At 50.2% G+C, this 18,542-nt stretch overlaps 1 protein-coding gene across 1 annotated transcript; it reads right to left on the reverse strand.

The window, feature by feature from the left end:
• Positions 1–862: 862 nt before the first annotated feature.
• On the reverse strand, positions 863–17,626 carry LOC142243990 (uncharacterized). The gene is made up of 3 exons (XM_075316175.1): positions 17,530–17,626; positions 2,314–2,389; positions 863–1,756 (listed from the first exon to the last, which is right to left on the reverse strand). The coding sequence occupies exons 1-3, from the start codon at positions 17,624–17,626 to the stop codon at positions 1,072–1,074; spliced, it is 858 nt and encodes a 285-aa protein (XP_075172290.1). The 3' UTR covers positions 863–1,071.
• Positions 17,627–18,542: the final 916 nt, after the last annotated feature.

Genomic DNA, 18,542 nt, shown 5'->3' on the forward strand with positions numbered 1-18,542 from the left:
GATGGATGGTTTGGTGGAGCTGCAGTCTTCTTGGATGTTTCATGGTTTGGTGGAGCTGCAGTCTTCTTGGACGATGGATGGTTTGGTGGAGCTGCAGCCTTCTTGGATGATGGATGGTTTGGTGGAGCTTCAGTCTTCTTGGATGTTTCATGGTTTGGTGGAGCTGCAGTCTTCTTGGACGATGGATGGTTTGGTGGAGCTGCAGTCTTCTTGGATGATGGATTATTTGGTGGACCTGCAGCCTTCTTGGATGTTGGATGATTTGGTGGAGCTTCAGCCTTCTTGGATGATGCATGAATTGGTGGACCTGCAGCCTTCTTGGATGATGGATGATTTGGTGGAGCTGCAGTCTTCTTGGATGTTTCATGGTTTGGTGGAGCTGCAGTCTTCTTGGATGATGGATGGTTTGGTGGAGCTGCAGCCTTCTTGGATGATGGATGGTTTGGTGGAGCTGCAGCCTTCTTGGATGATGGATGATTTGGTGGAGCTGCAATCTTCTTGGATGTTTCATGGTTTGGTGGAGCTGCAGTCTTCTTGGATGATGGATGGTTTGGTGGAGCTGCAGTCTTCTTGGATGATGGATGATTTGGTGGACCTGCAGCCTTCTTGGATGTTGGATAATTTGGTGGAGCTGCAGCCTTCTTGGATGATGGATGATTTGGTGGACCTGCAGCCTTCTTGGATGTTGGATGATTTGGTGGACCTACAGCCTTCTTGGATGATGGATGGTTTGGTGGAGCTGCAACCTTCTTTGATTTAGGATGGTTTGGTGGAGCTGCAACCTTCTTTGATTTAGGATGGTTTGGTGGAGCTGCAGCCTTCTTGAAAGTTGATTTGGTAGAGCTCCAACCTTCTTGGATGATGGATGATTTGGTTTAGTTACGGCCTTATTTTATGTAGGATGGTTTGGTGGATCTGCAGCTTTTTGGATATTGGATGATTTGGTGGAGCTTCAACCTTCTTGGATATTGGATGGTTTGGTGCAGCTGCAGCCTTCTTGAAAGTTGGATGATTTGGTAGAGCTCCAACCTTCTTGGATGATGGATGGTTTTGTGGAGCTGCAGCCTTATTTCATATAGGATGGTGGAGCTGCAGCTTTGTGGATGATGGATGGTTTGGTGGAGCTGCAGACTTCTTGGATGTTGGATGGTTTGGTGGAGCTGCAGCCTTCTTGGATGATGGATGGTTTGGTGGAGCTGCAGCCTTCTTGGATGATGGATGATTTGGTGGAGCTGCAGCCTTCTTGGATGATGGATGGTTTGGTAGAGCTGCAGACTTCTTGGATGTTGGATGGTTTGGTGGAGCTGCAGCCTTCTTGGATGATGGATGATTTGGTGGAGCTGCAGCCTTCTTGGATGATGGATGGTTTGGTGGAGCTCCAGCCTTCTTGGATGATGGATGGTTTGGTGGAGCTGCAGCCTTCTTGGATGTTTTATGGTTTGGTGGAGCTGCAGCCTTCTTGGCTGTTGCATGGTTTGGTGGAGCTGCAGGTTTCTTGGATGTTTTATGGTTTGTTGGAGCTGCAGCTTTCTTGGGTGTTGCATGGTTTGATGGAGCAGCAAAGATCTTGTATGTTGGATGATTTGTTGTATCTTGATCCTTGTGTAGAGTAGTTGTGTCTGGCTCAGTGTTTGGGGAGCAGGCTGAGGATACAGGGCAAACACATGATGGTCTCTTGGTTTTTGATCTTATTTTTCTGTAGGGCGTCTCCCACTGATTCTCCGACTGCTTTTTCTGCAAGTAAAGTTTTTGCTGCCTGAAGACAACAACAAAAAGCAGTAAGGAAACAAGAAGACCTTCCATTGAGCTACAACATCTGAAGACGCGTCCTTATATTTACTGTATGATAATGGGGACAGAATTGGGTGGAGACAGGTGAGGACCATCACTGGGACAAGCGTTACAGACCATAGCCCCCAGTTACACCAGATACAGATGACTGGCTCCAGCATCCGTCAATCTCCTGCTTATTGAAACCTCCAGAACAAACCTCCAGGGTCACAGTCCACATCTACTGCCCATAGAGGGATACATGTAGAAGCCCACCGAGATGCCTCAAATATCTACAATGACCGTCAGAGAAGCTCAGACAGATGTAACGTTTCCTACATGGCTTATGCTATTGACAGACTTTCTGTTCCATTATTTGGAGTAATTCTGGAGAGTTTATATAATTGCTTTCCATACAAGCCCCCTATCCCTGACTGCAGCCCCCCAGCCCACCAGGTCCGCACTGCTCTGTATATTACATGCGTCCTCTTGTTACATCATTACATTATTGCTACATTGTGTGTGATGTAGTAAATAACTCACCGTGGTCGTTCCTGGGGGCAACATTGTGCTTTTGGGGTCTGGCAGGAGGGGGGCAGTGTGCACAGCAGCCAGGAGACTGAAGAGCACAGAATATAGCAGCCACGATCCCATGGTCATCTGGAGTCCGCGCAGCATCCAGCCCCCTGTGTATATATATATACTGTGGCTGCACACACCTGAGCTCCTCCCAGTCCCCGGGCATTAGTGACTGTCACTCCCTCGGATTGATAACAGTGAGGGGCGTAGCTGGGGATTTGCTCAATATTGGCTGAACACAATGAGGAATTGTTCCCAGAGATTGGACAATGCCACAATATTGCGCAATGTGTCAGATCTGCAGGTGACGACGGACAATCTGCAGCGGAGGGGGGCCGGTTACTACACTGGGGAAATCCTTTGTATTTTTCATCATTAAATAAAATATGAAGCAACTTGAGAAATATTCTGGAATGTAAATCTCTTCCCGTTTTGTGTATACAGCTCCTATGCAGACCTCGTGTCTCCCAGTTCATAGCCTGATCCTATTGCTTAATATTCTGCGGATGGTAGAAGAGGTAAACTGTGAATGAGATGCTGGGGTCCGGCTGCATATATAGGAGGGGGCCCTATGTTAAAGGGATTGTCTGTGACTCGTGAGAGCCAACCCCTTTTAGATTACAATTGCTACAATGGTAAGTGGATTGTCATGTCTAAAGTTCTGGACCCTCCGGTGAACAGGAATGTGCAGCCTGCACGAAATCTCCGCAGATAATATGAATTTATGGCCCATAAAGGCCATGAATCTCCCTGCAACATCTCTATATTCTGATTACTCTGCCTCATAGAGGATATGGATCCCTCTGCAGCAGATCTCCATTCTGGCTGACAGAGGACAGGGATCTCCACAGGGGCCATATACTGTTCTTGCACAGGGCCATATACTGTTCTTGCACAGGGCCATATACTGTTCTTGCACAGGGCCATATACTGTTCTTACACAGGGGCCATATACTGTTCTTGCACAGGGCCATATACTGTTCTTGCACAGGGGCCATATACTGTTCTTGCACATGCCCATATACTGCTCTTGCACAGGGCCATATACTGTTCTTGTACAGGGGCCATATACTGTTCTTGCACAGGGCCATATACTGTTCTTGCACAGGGCCATATACTGTTCTTGCACAGGGCCATATACTGTTCTTGCACAGGGCCATATACTGTTCTTGCACAGGGACCATATACTGTTCTTGCACAGGCCCATATACTGTTCTTGCACAGGGCCATATACTGTTCTTGCACAGGGCCATATACTGTTCTTGCACAGGGGCCATATACTGTCTTTGCACAGGGACCATATACTGTTCTTGCACAGGCCCATATACTGTTCTTGCACAGGGCCATATACTGTTCTTGCACAGGGGCCATATACTGTTCTTGCACATGCCCATATACTGTTCTTGCACAGGGGCCATATACTGTTCTTGCACAGGGGCCATATACTGTTCTTGCACAGGGCCATATACTGTTCTTGCACAGGGGCCATATACTGTTCTTGCACAGGGGCCATATACTGTTCTTGCACAGGGGCCATATACTGTTCTTGCACAGTGGCCATATACTGTTCTTGCACAGGGCCATATACTGTTCTTGCACAGGGGCCATATACTGTTCTTGCACAGGGCCATATACTGCTCTTGCACAGGGGCCATATACTGTTCTTGCACAGGGCCATATACTGTTCTTGCACAGGGGACATATACTGTTCTTGCACAGGGGCCATATACTGTTCTTGCACAGGGGCCATATACTGTTCTTGCACAGGGGCCATATACTGTTCTTGCACAGGGCCATATACTGTTCTTGCACAGGGCCATATACTGTTCTTGCACAGGGGCCATATACTGTTCCTACACAGGGGCATATACTGTTCTTGCACAGGGGCCATATACTGTTCTTGCACAGGGGCCTTATACTGTTCTTGCACAGGGTCCATATACTGTTCTTGCACAGAGCCATATACTGTTCTTGCACAGGGGCCCATATACTGTTCTTGCACAGGGGCACATATACTGTTCTTGCACAGGGGCCATATACTGTTCTTGCACAGGGGCCATATACTGTTCTTGCACAGGGCCATATACTGTTCTTGCACAGGGCCATATACTGTTCTTGCACAGGGCCATATACTGTTCTTGCACAGGGCCCATATACTGTTCTTGCACAGGAGCCATATACTGTTCTTGCACAGGGCCCATATACTGTTCTTGCACAGGGCCCATATACTGTTCTTGCACAGGGCCCATATACTGTTCTTGCACAGGGCCATATACTGTTCTTGCACAGGGCCATATACTGTTCTTGCTCAGGGCCATATACTGTTCTTGCACAGGGCCATATACTGTTCTTGCACAGGGCCATATACTGTTCTTGCACAGGGCCATATACTGTTCTTGCACAGGGCCATATACTGTTCTTGCACAGGGCCATATACTGTTCTTGCACAGGGCCCATATACTGTTCTTGCACAGGGGCACATATACTGTTCTTGCACAGGGCCATATACTGTTCTTGCACAGGGCCCATATACTGTTCTTGCACAGGGCCATATACTGTTCTTGCACAGGGGCCATATACTGTTCTTGCACAGGGGCCATATACTGTTCTTGTACAGGGGCCATATACTGTTCCTGCACAGGGCCATATACTGTTCTTGCACAGGGGCCATATACTGTTCTTGCACAGGGGCCATATACTGTTCTTGCACAGGGGCCATATACTGTTCTTGCACAGGGCCCATATACTGTTCTTGCACAGGGCCATATACTGTTCTTGCACAGGGCCCATATACTGTTCTTGCACAGGGGCCATATACTGTTCTTGCACAGGGACCATATACTGTTCTTGCACAGGGCCATATACTGTTCTTGCACAGGGCCATATACTGTTCTTGCACAGGGCCATATACTGTTCTTGCACAGGGGCCCATATACTGTTCTTGCACAGGGGCACATATACTGTTCTTGCACAGGGGCCATATACTGTTCTTGCACAGGGGCCATATACTGTTCTTGCACAGGGCCATATACTGTTCTTGCACAGGGCCATATACTGTTCTTGCACAGGGCCATATACTGTTCTTGCACAGGGGCCATATACTGTTCTTGCACAGGGGCCCATATACTGTTCTTGCACAGGGCCATATACTGTTCTTGCACAGGGCCATATACTGTTCTTGCACAGGGGCCATATACTGTTCTTGCACAGGGCCCATATACTGTTCTTGCACAGGGCCCATATACTGTTCTTGCACAGGGCCATATACTGTTCTTGCACAGGGCCATATACTGTTCTTGCACAGGGCCATATACTGTTCTTGCACAGGAGCCATATACTGTTCTTGCACAGGGCCCATATACTGTTCTTGCTCAGGGGCCATATACTTTTCTTGCTCAGGGGCCATATACTGTTCTTGCACAGGGGCCATATACTGTTCTTGCACAGGGCCATATACTGTTCATGCTCAGGGGCCATATACTGTTCTTGCACAGGGCCCATATACTGTTCTTGCACAGGGCCATATACTGTTCTTGCACAGGGCCCATATACTGTTCTTGCACAGGGGCCATATACTGTTCTTGCACAGGACCCATATACTGTTCCTGTACAGGGCCCATATACTGTTCTTGCACAGGGGAATATACTGTTCTTGCACAGGGCCATATACTGTTCTTGCACAGGACCATATACTGTTCTTGCACAGGGCCCATATACTGTTCTTGCACAGGGCCCATATACTGTTCTTGCACAGGGCCCATATACTGTTCTTGCACAGGGGCCATATACTGTTCTTGCACAGGGGCCATATACTGTTCTTGCACAGGGGCCATATACTGTTCTTGCACAGGGCCATATACTGTTCTTGCACAGGGGTCATATACTGTTCTTGCACAGGGCCATATACTGTTCTTGCACAGGGCCATATACTGTTCTTGCACAGGGCCATATACTGTTCTTGCACAGGGCCATATACTGTTCTTGCACAGGGCCATATACTGTTCTTGCACAGGGCCATATACTGTTCTTGCACAGGGCCATATACTGTTCTTGCACAGGGCCCATATACTGTTCTTGCACAGGGGCCATATACTGTTCTTGCACAGGGCCCATATACTGCTCTTGCACAGGGGCCATATACTGTTCTTGCACAGGGCCCATATACTGTTCTTGCACAGGGCCATATACTGTTCTTACACAGGGGCCATATACTGTTCTTACACAGGGGCCATATACTGTTCTTGCACAGGGCCATATACTGTTCTTGCACAGGGCCCATATACTGTTCTTGCACAGGGCCATATACTGTTCTTGCACAGGGGCACATATACTGTTCTTGCACAGGGCCATATACTGTTCTTGCACAGGGGCACATATACTGTTCTTGCACAGGGGCCATATACTGTTCTTACACAGGGCCCATATACTGTTCTTGCACAGGGGCATATACTGTTCTTGCACAGGGGCCATATACTGTTCTTGCACAGGGCCATATACTGTTCTTGCACAGGGCCATATACTGTTCTTGCACAGGGCCATATACTGTTCTTGCACAGGGCCATATACTGTTCTTGCACAGGGCCATATACTGTTCTTGCACAGGGCCATATACTGTTCTTGCACAGGGCCATATACTGTTCTTGCACAGGGGCCATATACTGTTCTTGCACAGGGCCATATACTGTTCTTGCACAGGGCCATATAGTGTTCTTGCACAGGGGCATATACTGTTCTTGCACAGGGCCATATACTGTTCTTGCACAGGGCCATATACTGTTCTTGCACAGGGGCATATACTGTTCTTGCACAGGGGCCATATATTGTTCTTGCACAGGGGCCATATACTGTTCTTGCACAGGGGCCATATACTGTTCTTGCACAGGGCCATATACTGTTCTTGCACAGGGCCATATACTGTTCTTGCACAGGGGCCATATACTGTTCTTGCACAGGGCCATATACTGTTCTTGCACAGGGGCCATATACTGTTCTTGCACAGGGGCCATATATTGTTCTTGCACAGGGGCCCATATACTGTTCTTGCACAGGGCCATATACTGTTCTTGCACAGGGCCCATATACTGTTCTTGCACAGGGGCCATATACTGTTCTTGCACAGGGCCTATACTGTTCTTGCACAGGGCATATACTGTTCTTGCACAGGGCCATATACTGTTCTTGCACAGGGGCCATATACTGTTCTTGCACAGGGGCCATATACTGTTCTTGCACAGGGCCATATACTGTTCTTGCACAGGGCCATATACTGTTCTTGCACAGGGCCATATACTGTTCTTGCACAGGGCCATATACTGTTCTTGCACAGGGCCATATACTGTTCTTGCACAGGGCCATATACTGTTCTTACACAGGGCCATATACTGTTCTTGCACAGGAGCCATATACTGTTCTTGCACAGGGGCCATATACTGTTCTTGCACAGGGGCCATATACTGTTCTTGCACAGGGGCCATATACTGTTCTTGCACAGGGGCCATATACTGTTCTTGCACAGGGCCATATACTGTTCTTGCACAGGGCCATATACTGCTCTTGTACAGGGGCCATATACTGTTCTTGCACAGGGCCATATACTGTTCTTGCACAGGGCCATATACTGTTCTTGCACAGGGCCATATACTGTTCTTGCACAGGGCCATATACTGTTCTTGCACAGGGCCATATACTGTTCTTACACAGGGCCATATACTGTTCTTGCACAGGAGCCATATACTGTTCTTGCACAGGGGCCATATACTGTTCTTGCACAGGGCCCATATACTGTTCTTGCACAGGGCCCATATACTGTCCTTGCACAGGAGCCATATACTGTTCTTGCACAGGGGCCATATACTGTTCTTGCACAGGGCCATATACTGTTCTTGCACAGGGCCATATACTGTTCTTGCACAGGGCCCATATACTGTTCTTGCACAGGGGTCATATACTGTTCTTGCACAGGGGCCATATACTGTTCTTGCACAGGGGCCATATACTGTTCTTGCACAGGGGCCATATACTGTTCTTGCACAGGGGCCATATACTGTTCTTGCACAGGGGCATATACTGTTCTTGCACAGAGGCATATACTGTTCTTGCACAGGGCCCATATACTGTTCTTACACAGGGCATATACTGTTCTTGCACAGGGGCATATACTGTTCTTGCACAGGGGCATATACTGTTCTTGCACAGGGGTCATATACTGTTCTTGCACAGGGCCATATACTGTTCTTGCACAGGGCCATATATTGTTCTTGCACAGGGCCCATATACTGTTCTTGCACAGGGGCCATATACTGTTCTTGCACAGGGGTCATATACTGTTCTTGCACAGGGGCCATATACTGTTCTTGCACAGGGCCCATATACTGTTCTTGCACAGGGGCCATATACTGTTCTTGCACAGGGGTCATATACTGTTCTTGCACAGGGCCCATATACTGTTCTTGCACAGGGGTCATATACTGTTCTTGCACAGGGCCCATATACTGTTCTTGCACAGGGGCCATATACTGTTCTTGCACAGGGCCATATACTGTTCTTGCACAGGGGCCATATACTGTTCTTGCACAGGGCCATATACTGTTCTTGCACAGGGCCATATACTGTTCTTGCACAGGCCCATATACTGTTCTTGCACAGGGGCATATACTGTTCTTGCACAGGGCCATATACTGTTCTTGCACAGGGCCATATACTGTTCTTGCACAGGGGCCATATACTGTTCTTGCACAGGGGCCATATACTGTTCTTGCACAGGGCCATATACTGTTCTTGCACAGGGCCATATACTGTTCTTGCACAGGGCCATATACTGTTCTTGCACAGGGCCATATACTGTTCTTGCACAGGGCCATATACTGTTCTTGCACAGGGCCATATACTGTTCTTGCACAGGGCCATATACTGTTCTTGCACAGGGGCCATATACTGTTCTTGCACAGGGCCATATACTGTTCTTGCACAGGGCCATATACTGTTCTTGCACAGGGCCATATACTGTTCTTGCACAGGGGCCATATACTGTTCTTGCACAGGGCCATATACTGTTCTTGCACAGGGCCATATACTGTTCTTGCACAGGGCCATATACTGTTCTTGCACAGGGCCATATACTGTTCTTGCACAGGGCCATATACTGTTCTTGCACAGGGGACATATACTGTTCTTGCACAGGACCATATACTGTTCTTGCACAGGGCCATATACTGTTCTTGCACAGGGGCACATATACTGTTCTTGCACAGGGGCCATATACTGTTCTTGCACAGGGCACATATACTGTTCTTGCACAGGGCCATATACTGTTCTTGCACAGGGCCCATATACTGTTCTTGCACAGGGCCATATACTGTTCTTGCACAGCCTCTTCTGTCTGTGTCCGTCAGTGACATAATGTATAAGCCGTGTGCAGACGTGGCCAGAAATTCCCGGAGTTACACAATATGGTGCTGATATCTATCATGTGAAGTGTTGTGGAGGTGCAGCTGTGCGGGTGTGTAGACAGGTACAGAATGTGCTGCGGCCGAGGCCCCCACCTGCCTTTTAGTGTTCTTTACATATTTATGAAAGGAAACACTTACATATACAATACCTTGAAAAAATATTCAAACCCCGTGAACTTTTCCACATTCTTTCACGTTACACTCAGAAACTTAAAATGATACCTGGTTTTCTAAATATGTTAAATAAATGTGAAAATTGTGATGTGCATTTGTATTCATCCCCTGGAGTCTGATCCAGTTAAATAAACCCCTGAGCGACCAGTCGCCTCCAGAGGACACATAATCAGTGCATCGCCTCCTCCTGGGTGTAATGTCTTCTCAGTGTAACTACAGCTGTTCTGTGACGGCCTCAAAGGTTTCTGTGAGAACATTAAGAATTAACCAGCAGCATAAAAACCAAGGAACCCACCAGACAGGTCAGGGATAAAGAGGAGGGAAGTAGGGTTAGGTTAGAAAAAAAAAATATCCCAAGTTCTGAACATCTCATGGAGCACTGTTCAATCTATTATCTAAAAATGGACAGAGTACAACACAACTGCAAACCTACAAGACCAAGACATGGCCGCCAAAGAAACTGACATCCCAAGAATGAGAGCACTAATGAGAGAGGAGCCGAGAGGTCCATGGTGACTGGAGGAGCCGCAGAGAGCACAGCTCCGGGGAGAATCTGTCCACAGGACAACTAATAGTGAAAGACTTCACAAATCTGCCCATAATGGAAGAGGGGCAAAAATAAGTCATTGTTGCAAGCCACATTTGTAGTTTGATAAAAGCCATGTAGGGGACACAGCGAGCAGTGGAGGAAGGGGCTCCGGTCAGAGGAGAATAAAGAACAACTGGGCTAAATGCAAAACACTGTGCGTAGTGGAAAACAATGCACATCACCCTGAGAACACCATCCCCATCGTCACACATAGTGGAGGCAGCATGCTGCTGTGGGCAGGCTTTTCTTCAGCAGGGGCAGGGAAGCTGTCAGAAGTGATGTGAACATGGATGGAGCTAAATACAGGGAAATCCTGGAGGAAAACTTGTTAGAGGCTGCAGAAGATGTGAGACCGGGGGTAGGTTCACCTTCCAGCAGTACAATGACCCTCAACATCCTGCAGATCTACAATGAAGGGTTCAGATCAGAGCTTATTCCTGTGTGTGAGCGGCCGAGTCACAGTCCAGACCCAAATCCACCGAGAATCTGTGACAAGACGCGAAAATCACCGATCACAGATGTCTCCATCCAACCTCACCGAGCGAGAGAAGAGGAAATGTCACCTCTAGATGAGCAAAGCTGGAGACCCCAAAAGACAGAGAAAGGTGGTCCTACACAGTACTGACTCCGGGGGCTGAATACAAATGCAAGACAAGGAGGTGGTCCTACAAAGTGCTGACTCCGGGGGGCTGAATACAAACGCACACAGAGAAAGGTGGTCCTACAAAGTGCTGACTCCGGGGGCTGAGTACTAATGCAAGACAGAGAAAGGTGGTCCTACAAAGTGCTGACTCCGGGGGGGCTGAATACAAACGCACACAGAGAAAGGTGGTCCTACAAAGTGCTGAATCCGGGGGGCTGAATACAAATGCACACAGAGAAAGGTGGTCGTACAAAGTGCTGACTCCGGGGGGCTGAATACAAACGCACACAGAGAAAGTGGAGTCCATAATATATATAGGCCACAGCCACACTATGGTTACCAAGTTAGTATGTATAAAGCATTATGATGTGAATCATGGTGCATTGTATGGGACCTGGGCAAATCGCTGATAATTATGAACAAGAAAAAACAGAGATAACGACCACAACGCCCAATGCTGAAAAAGTGATGTCTTTCTTAAACAGGGGAGGTGAGGAGCGGCCCAGTTACAAGCAAGAACACGGGCAACAGGATTATCCGGAATCAGGGGTAAATACCCGACAGTAATACAGAAAAATACTGTAGTCAATTACATAATGTAATGAATATGGACAATATAACTCCTTATCTATATATATAATTGCCTTATTCTGTCTGTCTGTCTTGCTCCAAAATTGTGTCCTTACGGTGACAAACAGCGGATTGGCCGCCGGGCTCGGCCTGGCCCCGCCCACCCCCACGGATTGACCACTCGCCTCGGCCTGGCCCCGCCCCCCGCATGGATTGGCCGCTCGCCCCGACACTCCGCACGCATCGACCGCTCGGACACGCCCCTTCCCCGAATTCAAACGAAGCCCCGACTCCCCCAGCCCAGACATAACCTTGCGATGCTGGGACGTGACGGAGCCGTTGGACGCTGGTAACCATGATAAACATCGGGTAACTATATCATGGTTACCAGCGTACACCGGTGCGGTCAATAATGAAGTGTCATGCAGCGGTGAAAGAGTTAAAGACACTGCAAGACACTTCATTATAGGCAGCGGGCACCCCCAGAAGAGAGAAGACAGAAGAAAGAAGACCCCCGATTATACTCACCAGACGCCGACCGGGAGCAGGTGAGCGCATCAAGGTCCTGCAGCAGCGGAACACACACGGACAGACACACATCACATCGCATCCACACACTCACAACATCCCGTGATATCGCTTGCTTCTCGGCGGCGATACTGTGCAGTGACCTTCCAGGACCTGCCGGAGGATCACATGGCCGGAAGCATGTGGTATCTCCAGATGTTGTGATTGTGTGAGCGCGTATGTGCGCTATCGTCAGTGTGTGTGTGAGTGTATGCGATCGGATGTGTGTGAGTGTGTTCTGATGTGTGTGTGTATGTGTGTGTGTGTGTATGCGATCGGATCTGTGAGTGTCGGCAGAGGAGCATGACGTGCAGCGCAGCATGGGGGATGGAGCACGATGGGGAGTGCGCAGCATGGGGGATGGAGCACGATGGGGAGTGCGCAGCATGGGGGATGGAACACGATGGGGAGTGCACAGCATGGGGGATGGAGCACGATGGGGAGTGCGCAGCATGGGGGATGGAGCACAATGGGGAGTGCGCAGCATGGGGGATGGAGCACGATGGGGAGTGCGCAGCATGGGGGATGGAGCACGATGGGGAGTGCGCAGCATGGGGGATAGAGCACGATGGGGAGTGCGCAGCATGGGGGATGGAACACGATGGGGAGTGCACAGCATGGGGGATGGAGCACGATGGGGAGTGCGCAGCATGGGGGATGGAGCACAATGGGGAGTGCGCAGCATGGGGGATGGAGCACGATGGGGAGTGCGCAGCATGGGGGATGGAGCACGATCGGGAGTGCGCAGCATGGGGGATGGAGCACGATGGGGATTGCGCAGCATGGGGGATGGAGCACGATGGGGGTGTGCAGCATGGGGGATGGAGCACGATGGGGAATGCGCAGCATGGTGGATGGAGCACAATGGGGAGTGTGCAGCATGGCGGATGGAGCACGATGGGGAGTACACAGCATGGCGGATGGAGCACGATGGGGGGTGCACACCTCCCCCCAAAACACACACACACACACTGCCACACGCGCACTGCATAACACACCACACACACACTGGGAACCACAAACACTGCCCTACACAGACACCCACACACACAGACAACGCCGCACACACACAACACCCAACACACAAACAGCGCGGCACACACAAATATACGCACATACAGCACAACACAGACATTGCACAAAACATACCTCCCCCCAAAACACACACACGCACCCCACACCCACACAAACCGCGCAACACACACACACAACGCTACAGACACACAGCGCTCCACAAATAACGCAACACACGCAACACACAAACAACACCGCTCTCACCCCCCGCCACACCCAGACAACACCCAGAACATGTACAGCCCCTACACAAACACTGGCAACTACACACAACAACATATATATATATATATATAACAAAAATCATACATTAACTACACAATACATAAATTCTAGAATACCCGATGCGTAGAATCCGGCCACCTTCTTGTATTGTATAAAGATTAAATAGATGATGACATGCCCATATAGACTCCAACCAGGTATTCAGAAAATCTATGGTAGACCTCAAGGACAAGGTAGGTGGTGGCCCAAAACACTCTGGAGTAACAGAAACTCCTATTAGCAGAATACATCATAAGTAAAATAGCACAGAGTGTCCCCGCAAATAAAAACCCGGGACACCCACCTGAAATGATCAAAATATAGAAATAGCAAATGCTGAGACAAGTGGTCACAGGAACCTGGGGAGAGGCCGCAGACCCCGCCACGTGACCCGCGTCCCCCAGGTGCTGAGTCCAGACATGGCTGAAAGTGTGTTATATACAGGTGTATATAGGCAGGGTTTACACTCGCAGCCTGTCATGTGATAATGGGTGTTTTTAGCCTGGTTTAATTTAGTAAACAAAGAAATAGATAATTTTAAAAAAAATGCTGTGGGCTCCCCCCTATTCTGATAACCAGCAGTGAAAAGGTTAATCACTTGTTTATGTAAACAGCGTCCTTTCTGCATAAACATTAATGTTACAGCTCTATTATTCCTCCTCTTGTCCCGGGGCAGAGGTGCAGGCCTGCATTTCATGTGCCGATGTCTCACCTTCTTAAAATTCCAATATTTGGGATTGTCGATAAGAAGCGACTGCTCTTCCCATTTGTTGCCAGCAGAGGGCGGTATAACATCATTATTTTGGCTTTCATCCTTCGTGATATTGTGTGGGCACTGGATGCGGTATTATTATCCGGCACCTGGGCGCTATTTATGTAGATATACGTCTTATGTGCGCATTGTTTGGCTTTGTTTCTAGCACCGCATGACTTGGTGAGCAAAGTATGGCAAAGCATCATCCTATATCAGAGATACATAAAGTGAGATATCTTTCATTACAATACCTTATCTACATTGTGGTGCTGGGTGGACGCGCTCCGCTCCGCTCAGTATTCTGGAGCTCAGGCGCTGTGCTCCAGTTACCGACTGTTTTTCAGCCTAAACATGCAGGGATCCCCCAATCACAGTAATGTCATAGTCATGTCAGCTCCTGGTGTGACGCCCTGGCACAGCCAGGTTGTCACAGAAAGAGTTAATCCTCCTTGGTAATCTGATCTCACACCGGTGCAGCAGTACAAACCACATCCCCCAGTGTAAGAGAAAAGCAGAGCAGAGGGGAGGGGCTGGAGCAGAGTGTGTGGAGAGGAGACAGAAGAGGAGTCTGGAGTTGTAGCTCCCAGGCTGAAAGCAAAGCGTGCTCCGAGAGGGCCGGGACAGGCTGTAGTGAGGAAGGGGTCAGAGGTAGCCGGAGCAGGGTAGTGGCCCCCCGGTACCTGGGTGACCCGGATCACTGCAGGGGAGAGGATTCCCCGTTCCCGGCTGAGGAGAAAGAGGAAGAGAGTGGAGAGAAAGGCACCTGCTGCAGGGAAAGAACAACAAGGGCTGCTGCACCGTGTGTGGGACACTAACACCCCCGTACCGAAGGCTGCGGACACCGGCAATTCCTAGTTTACCAGTGACTCCGTGTGACTTACTTGTGAGTACACCCGTGCCCTCGGGCACCACACTGCAGCACTGCGCCCTGCTCCCTGCTTACCCCATCACCGGGCCCCGGGACAACCAACCCCCTACCCACGGAGGGGAGAACTAACATCTAGCTGCTCCATACCATCACTCCCGGGATCCCCGTCCAGAGCAGCGGTGGTGTCCCAATCACCACAACCGTGGGTGGCGTCACGGACAATATAAATCTTCCTTACCAAATCCCTTTATACTGTGGAGCCTGGGATCACAGATCGGGTCACGCCACCGTGATACCCACAGAAGTTACCCTGTGGCCCGGATCTGAGTACCCCCTGGTCCCCGGGCGACACATTTGGCGTCACGAACAGGATCGAACCCATCCAGTTACCTGGAGGAAGTGCGCCTTGTTCTGGACTGTCAGCGGTGATACGCTGCAAAATTTTTAAAGTCGCCATCTTTGCCGCCATTTTGGGCGCCAAAATCTCCCGCCCAGCACCTTCTTCCCCAAGCGTTGGGCGCGAAAAAGAGGCTCCGCCCCCCTGAGAATGCAGGCGGAAGTGAAGCTCCGGAGGACTGGAAGCGAAAGGGAAACTTTAAAAGTTGCTGGAAGGACTGCTCCCGAGTACCAAGGGGGAGCAGGAAGAAGGAACCGCAGTTTATGTGACTAGGACTGTAAAGGCAGGGACGCCAGGACTCTGCCAGCATTTGGTTCCTGGAGAGGCCGCCGCAGCGATGCACCGATCCGTTACCCCTGTTACCGGTAGCGGAGCCCGCAGCGCCTGTTGGGGAGGACACAGACCTGGGGTCCCCAGGCCTCACCTTTGTCACCGCCCTGCCACCAGCCCCGGCAGTCCGCCCAGCCGCGACGGAGATGACGACGGCTCCGGCAGTCCGCCTGGCCGCAATGGCAGCGAAGTACCGGTCCCGTTGACCAATCTGGAGCCGTTTCTGGACTGGGGTCAAGGGGTGCTGCCTGGGTTTTAGGGGCAGCACCAAGGCTAGGTTGTTTGGGTGGGTGACTGAAGGACCCGTTACACTGTTATTATTAAAAGTGTTCGACTGTTATTGCAACGTTGAAGCAATGTACATCCCGCTGTGGGAAGATTGAAAATGCATGTGTGAAAATGTTTAAAATGTTTTATTCTTTTCCCAGTTTAATAAATGTTGGTGGCCAGATGGCCCGAGGACGGGCCGTGTTTTACCAAGGGGGTGTGTGACGCCCTGGCACAGCCAGGTTGTCACAGAAAGAGTTAATCCTCCTTGGTAATCTGATCTCACACCGGTGCAGCAAGACAAACCACCTCCCCCAGGGTAAGAGAAAAGCAGAGCAGAGGGGAGGGGCTGAGCAGAGTGTTTGGAGAGGAGACAGAAGAGGAGTCTGGAGCTGTAGCTCCCAGGCTGAAAGCAAAGCGTGCTCCGAGAGGGCCGGGACAGGCTGTAGTGAGGAAGGGGCCAGAGGTAGCCGGAGCAGGGCGGTGGCCCCTCGGTACCTGGGTGACCCGGATCACTACAGGGGAGAGGATTCCCCGTTCCCGGCTGAGGAGAAAGAGGAAGAGAGTGGAGAGAAAGGCACCTGCTGCAGGGAAAGAACAGGAGCTGCTGCACCGTGTGTGGGACACTAACACCCCCGTACCGAAGGCTGCGGACACCGGCAATTCCTAGTTTACCAGTGACTCCGTGTGGCTTACTTGTGAGTACACCCGTGCCCTCGGGCACCGCACTGCAGCACTGCGCCCTGCTCCCTGCTTACCCCATCACCGGGCCCCGGGACAACCAACCCCCTACCCACGGAGGGGAGAACTAACATCTAGCTGCTCCATACCATCACTCCCGGGATCCTCGTCCAGAGCAGCGGTGGTGTCCCAATCACCACAACCGTGGGTGGCGTCACGGACAATATAAATCTTCCTTACCAAATCCCTTTATACTGTGGAGCCTGGGATCACAGACCGGGTCACGCCACCGTGATACCCACAGAAGTTACCCTGTGGCCCGGATCTGAGTACCCCCTGGTCCCCGGGCGACACACTGGCACTGTTGAGGAACCCCGGCACACTGCCCCAAGGGGAGAAAAAGAACTAGAACATTTTCCTTTTCTTGTTTTTTCCTCCCCTTGGGGTAGTGTGCCGGAGTTCCTCCTTGAGATTACTATATTTTTCTCCAGAGCACCTATATGGTGATGTGGGGTGTTAATCTATAATCCCTGGCACTGTTGAAACTGGGATACCAAGGTCTTGGGAGTCGGCCTTATACCCTGTGGAAGTCTTGTGTTTGCTAATAATTGCAATTCTGATATCTTCAGACTCCGCCTTTGTCTTCAACATTGTATCAAAGCAACAGGGCCAACCATGTGGCTTCTTAAAACACTGAAGTCATCATTCATCTGACCACCATGCGGAGCTGCCGCCCGACCACCATGCGGAGCTGCCGCCCGACCACCATGCGGAGCTGCCGCCCGACCACCATGCGGAGCTGCTTCCCCACCACCGTGCGGAGCTGCCATCCGACCACCGTGCGGAGCTGCCATCCGACCTGCCATCCGACCACCGTGCGGAGCTGCCGCCCGACCACCATGCAGAGCTGCCATCCGACCACCGTGCGGAGCTGCCGCCCGACCACCGTGCGGAGCTGCCGCCCGACCACCGTGCGGAGCTGCCGCCCGACCACCGTGCGGAGCTGCTGCCTGACTCCCGAGCGGAGCTGCCGCCCGACCACCATGCGGAGCTGCTGCCCAATCTACACCCCACCTACTGTCTCCTCCCCAAAATCTTAAAGAACGTAAGCCCGCAAGGGCAGGGCCCTCTTCCCTCTGTACTAGTCTGTCTACTGTAACGTGTATATGTATTCTGTATGTAACCCCCTTCTCATGTACAGCTCCATGGAATCAATGGTGCTCTATAAATAAATAATAATAATAATAATAATTCATTGGCTAATTCATGTCACATGGGCACAGACAATGTATCACCGGTGATTCAGTCACAATGTGTTTCCATACTAATGTAATGTAAAGGGCCAATACCAGCGTCACAGTAGATTTAGGTTTTTCTATTTTCCCTCACATTGTTCTTTGCTTTAACTTATTGTTTATTGTTTGCTCTTTTGCATTTAACACAAATGATCGATACTAAAAAGCTGATATTCCACATTATGTTCTGACACTTCATGGGTGCCAATAACGATGAGCAGGACTGTACATGGCTTCTTCTGGCCTCTCACCTTGCACATTTCAAGAGGGAC

Source organism: Anomaloglossus baeobatrachus, chromosome 6 (assembly GCF_048569485.1).
Source record: "Anomaloglossus baeobatrachus isolate aAnoBae1 chromosome 6, aAnoBae1.hap1, whole genome shotgun sequence".
Lineage (NCBI taxonomy): Eukaryota > Metazoa > Chordata > Amphibia > Anura > Aromobatidae > Anomaloglossus > Anomaloglossus baeobatrachus.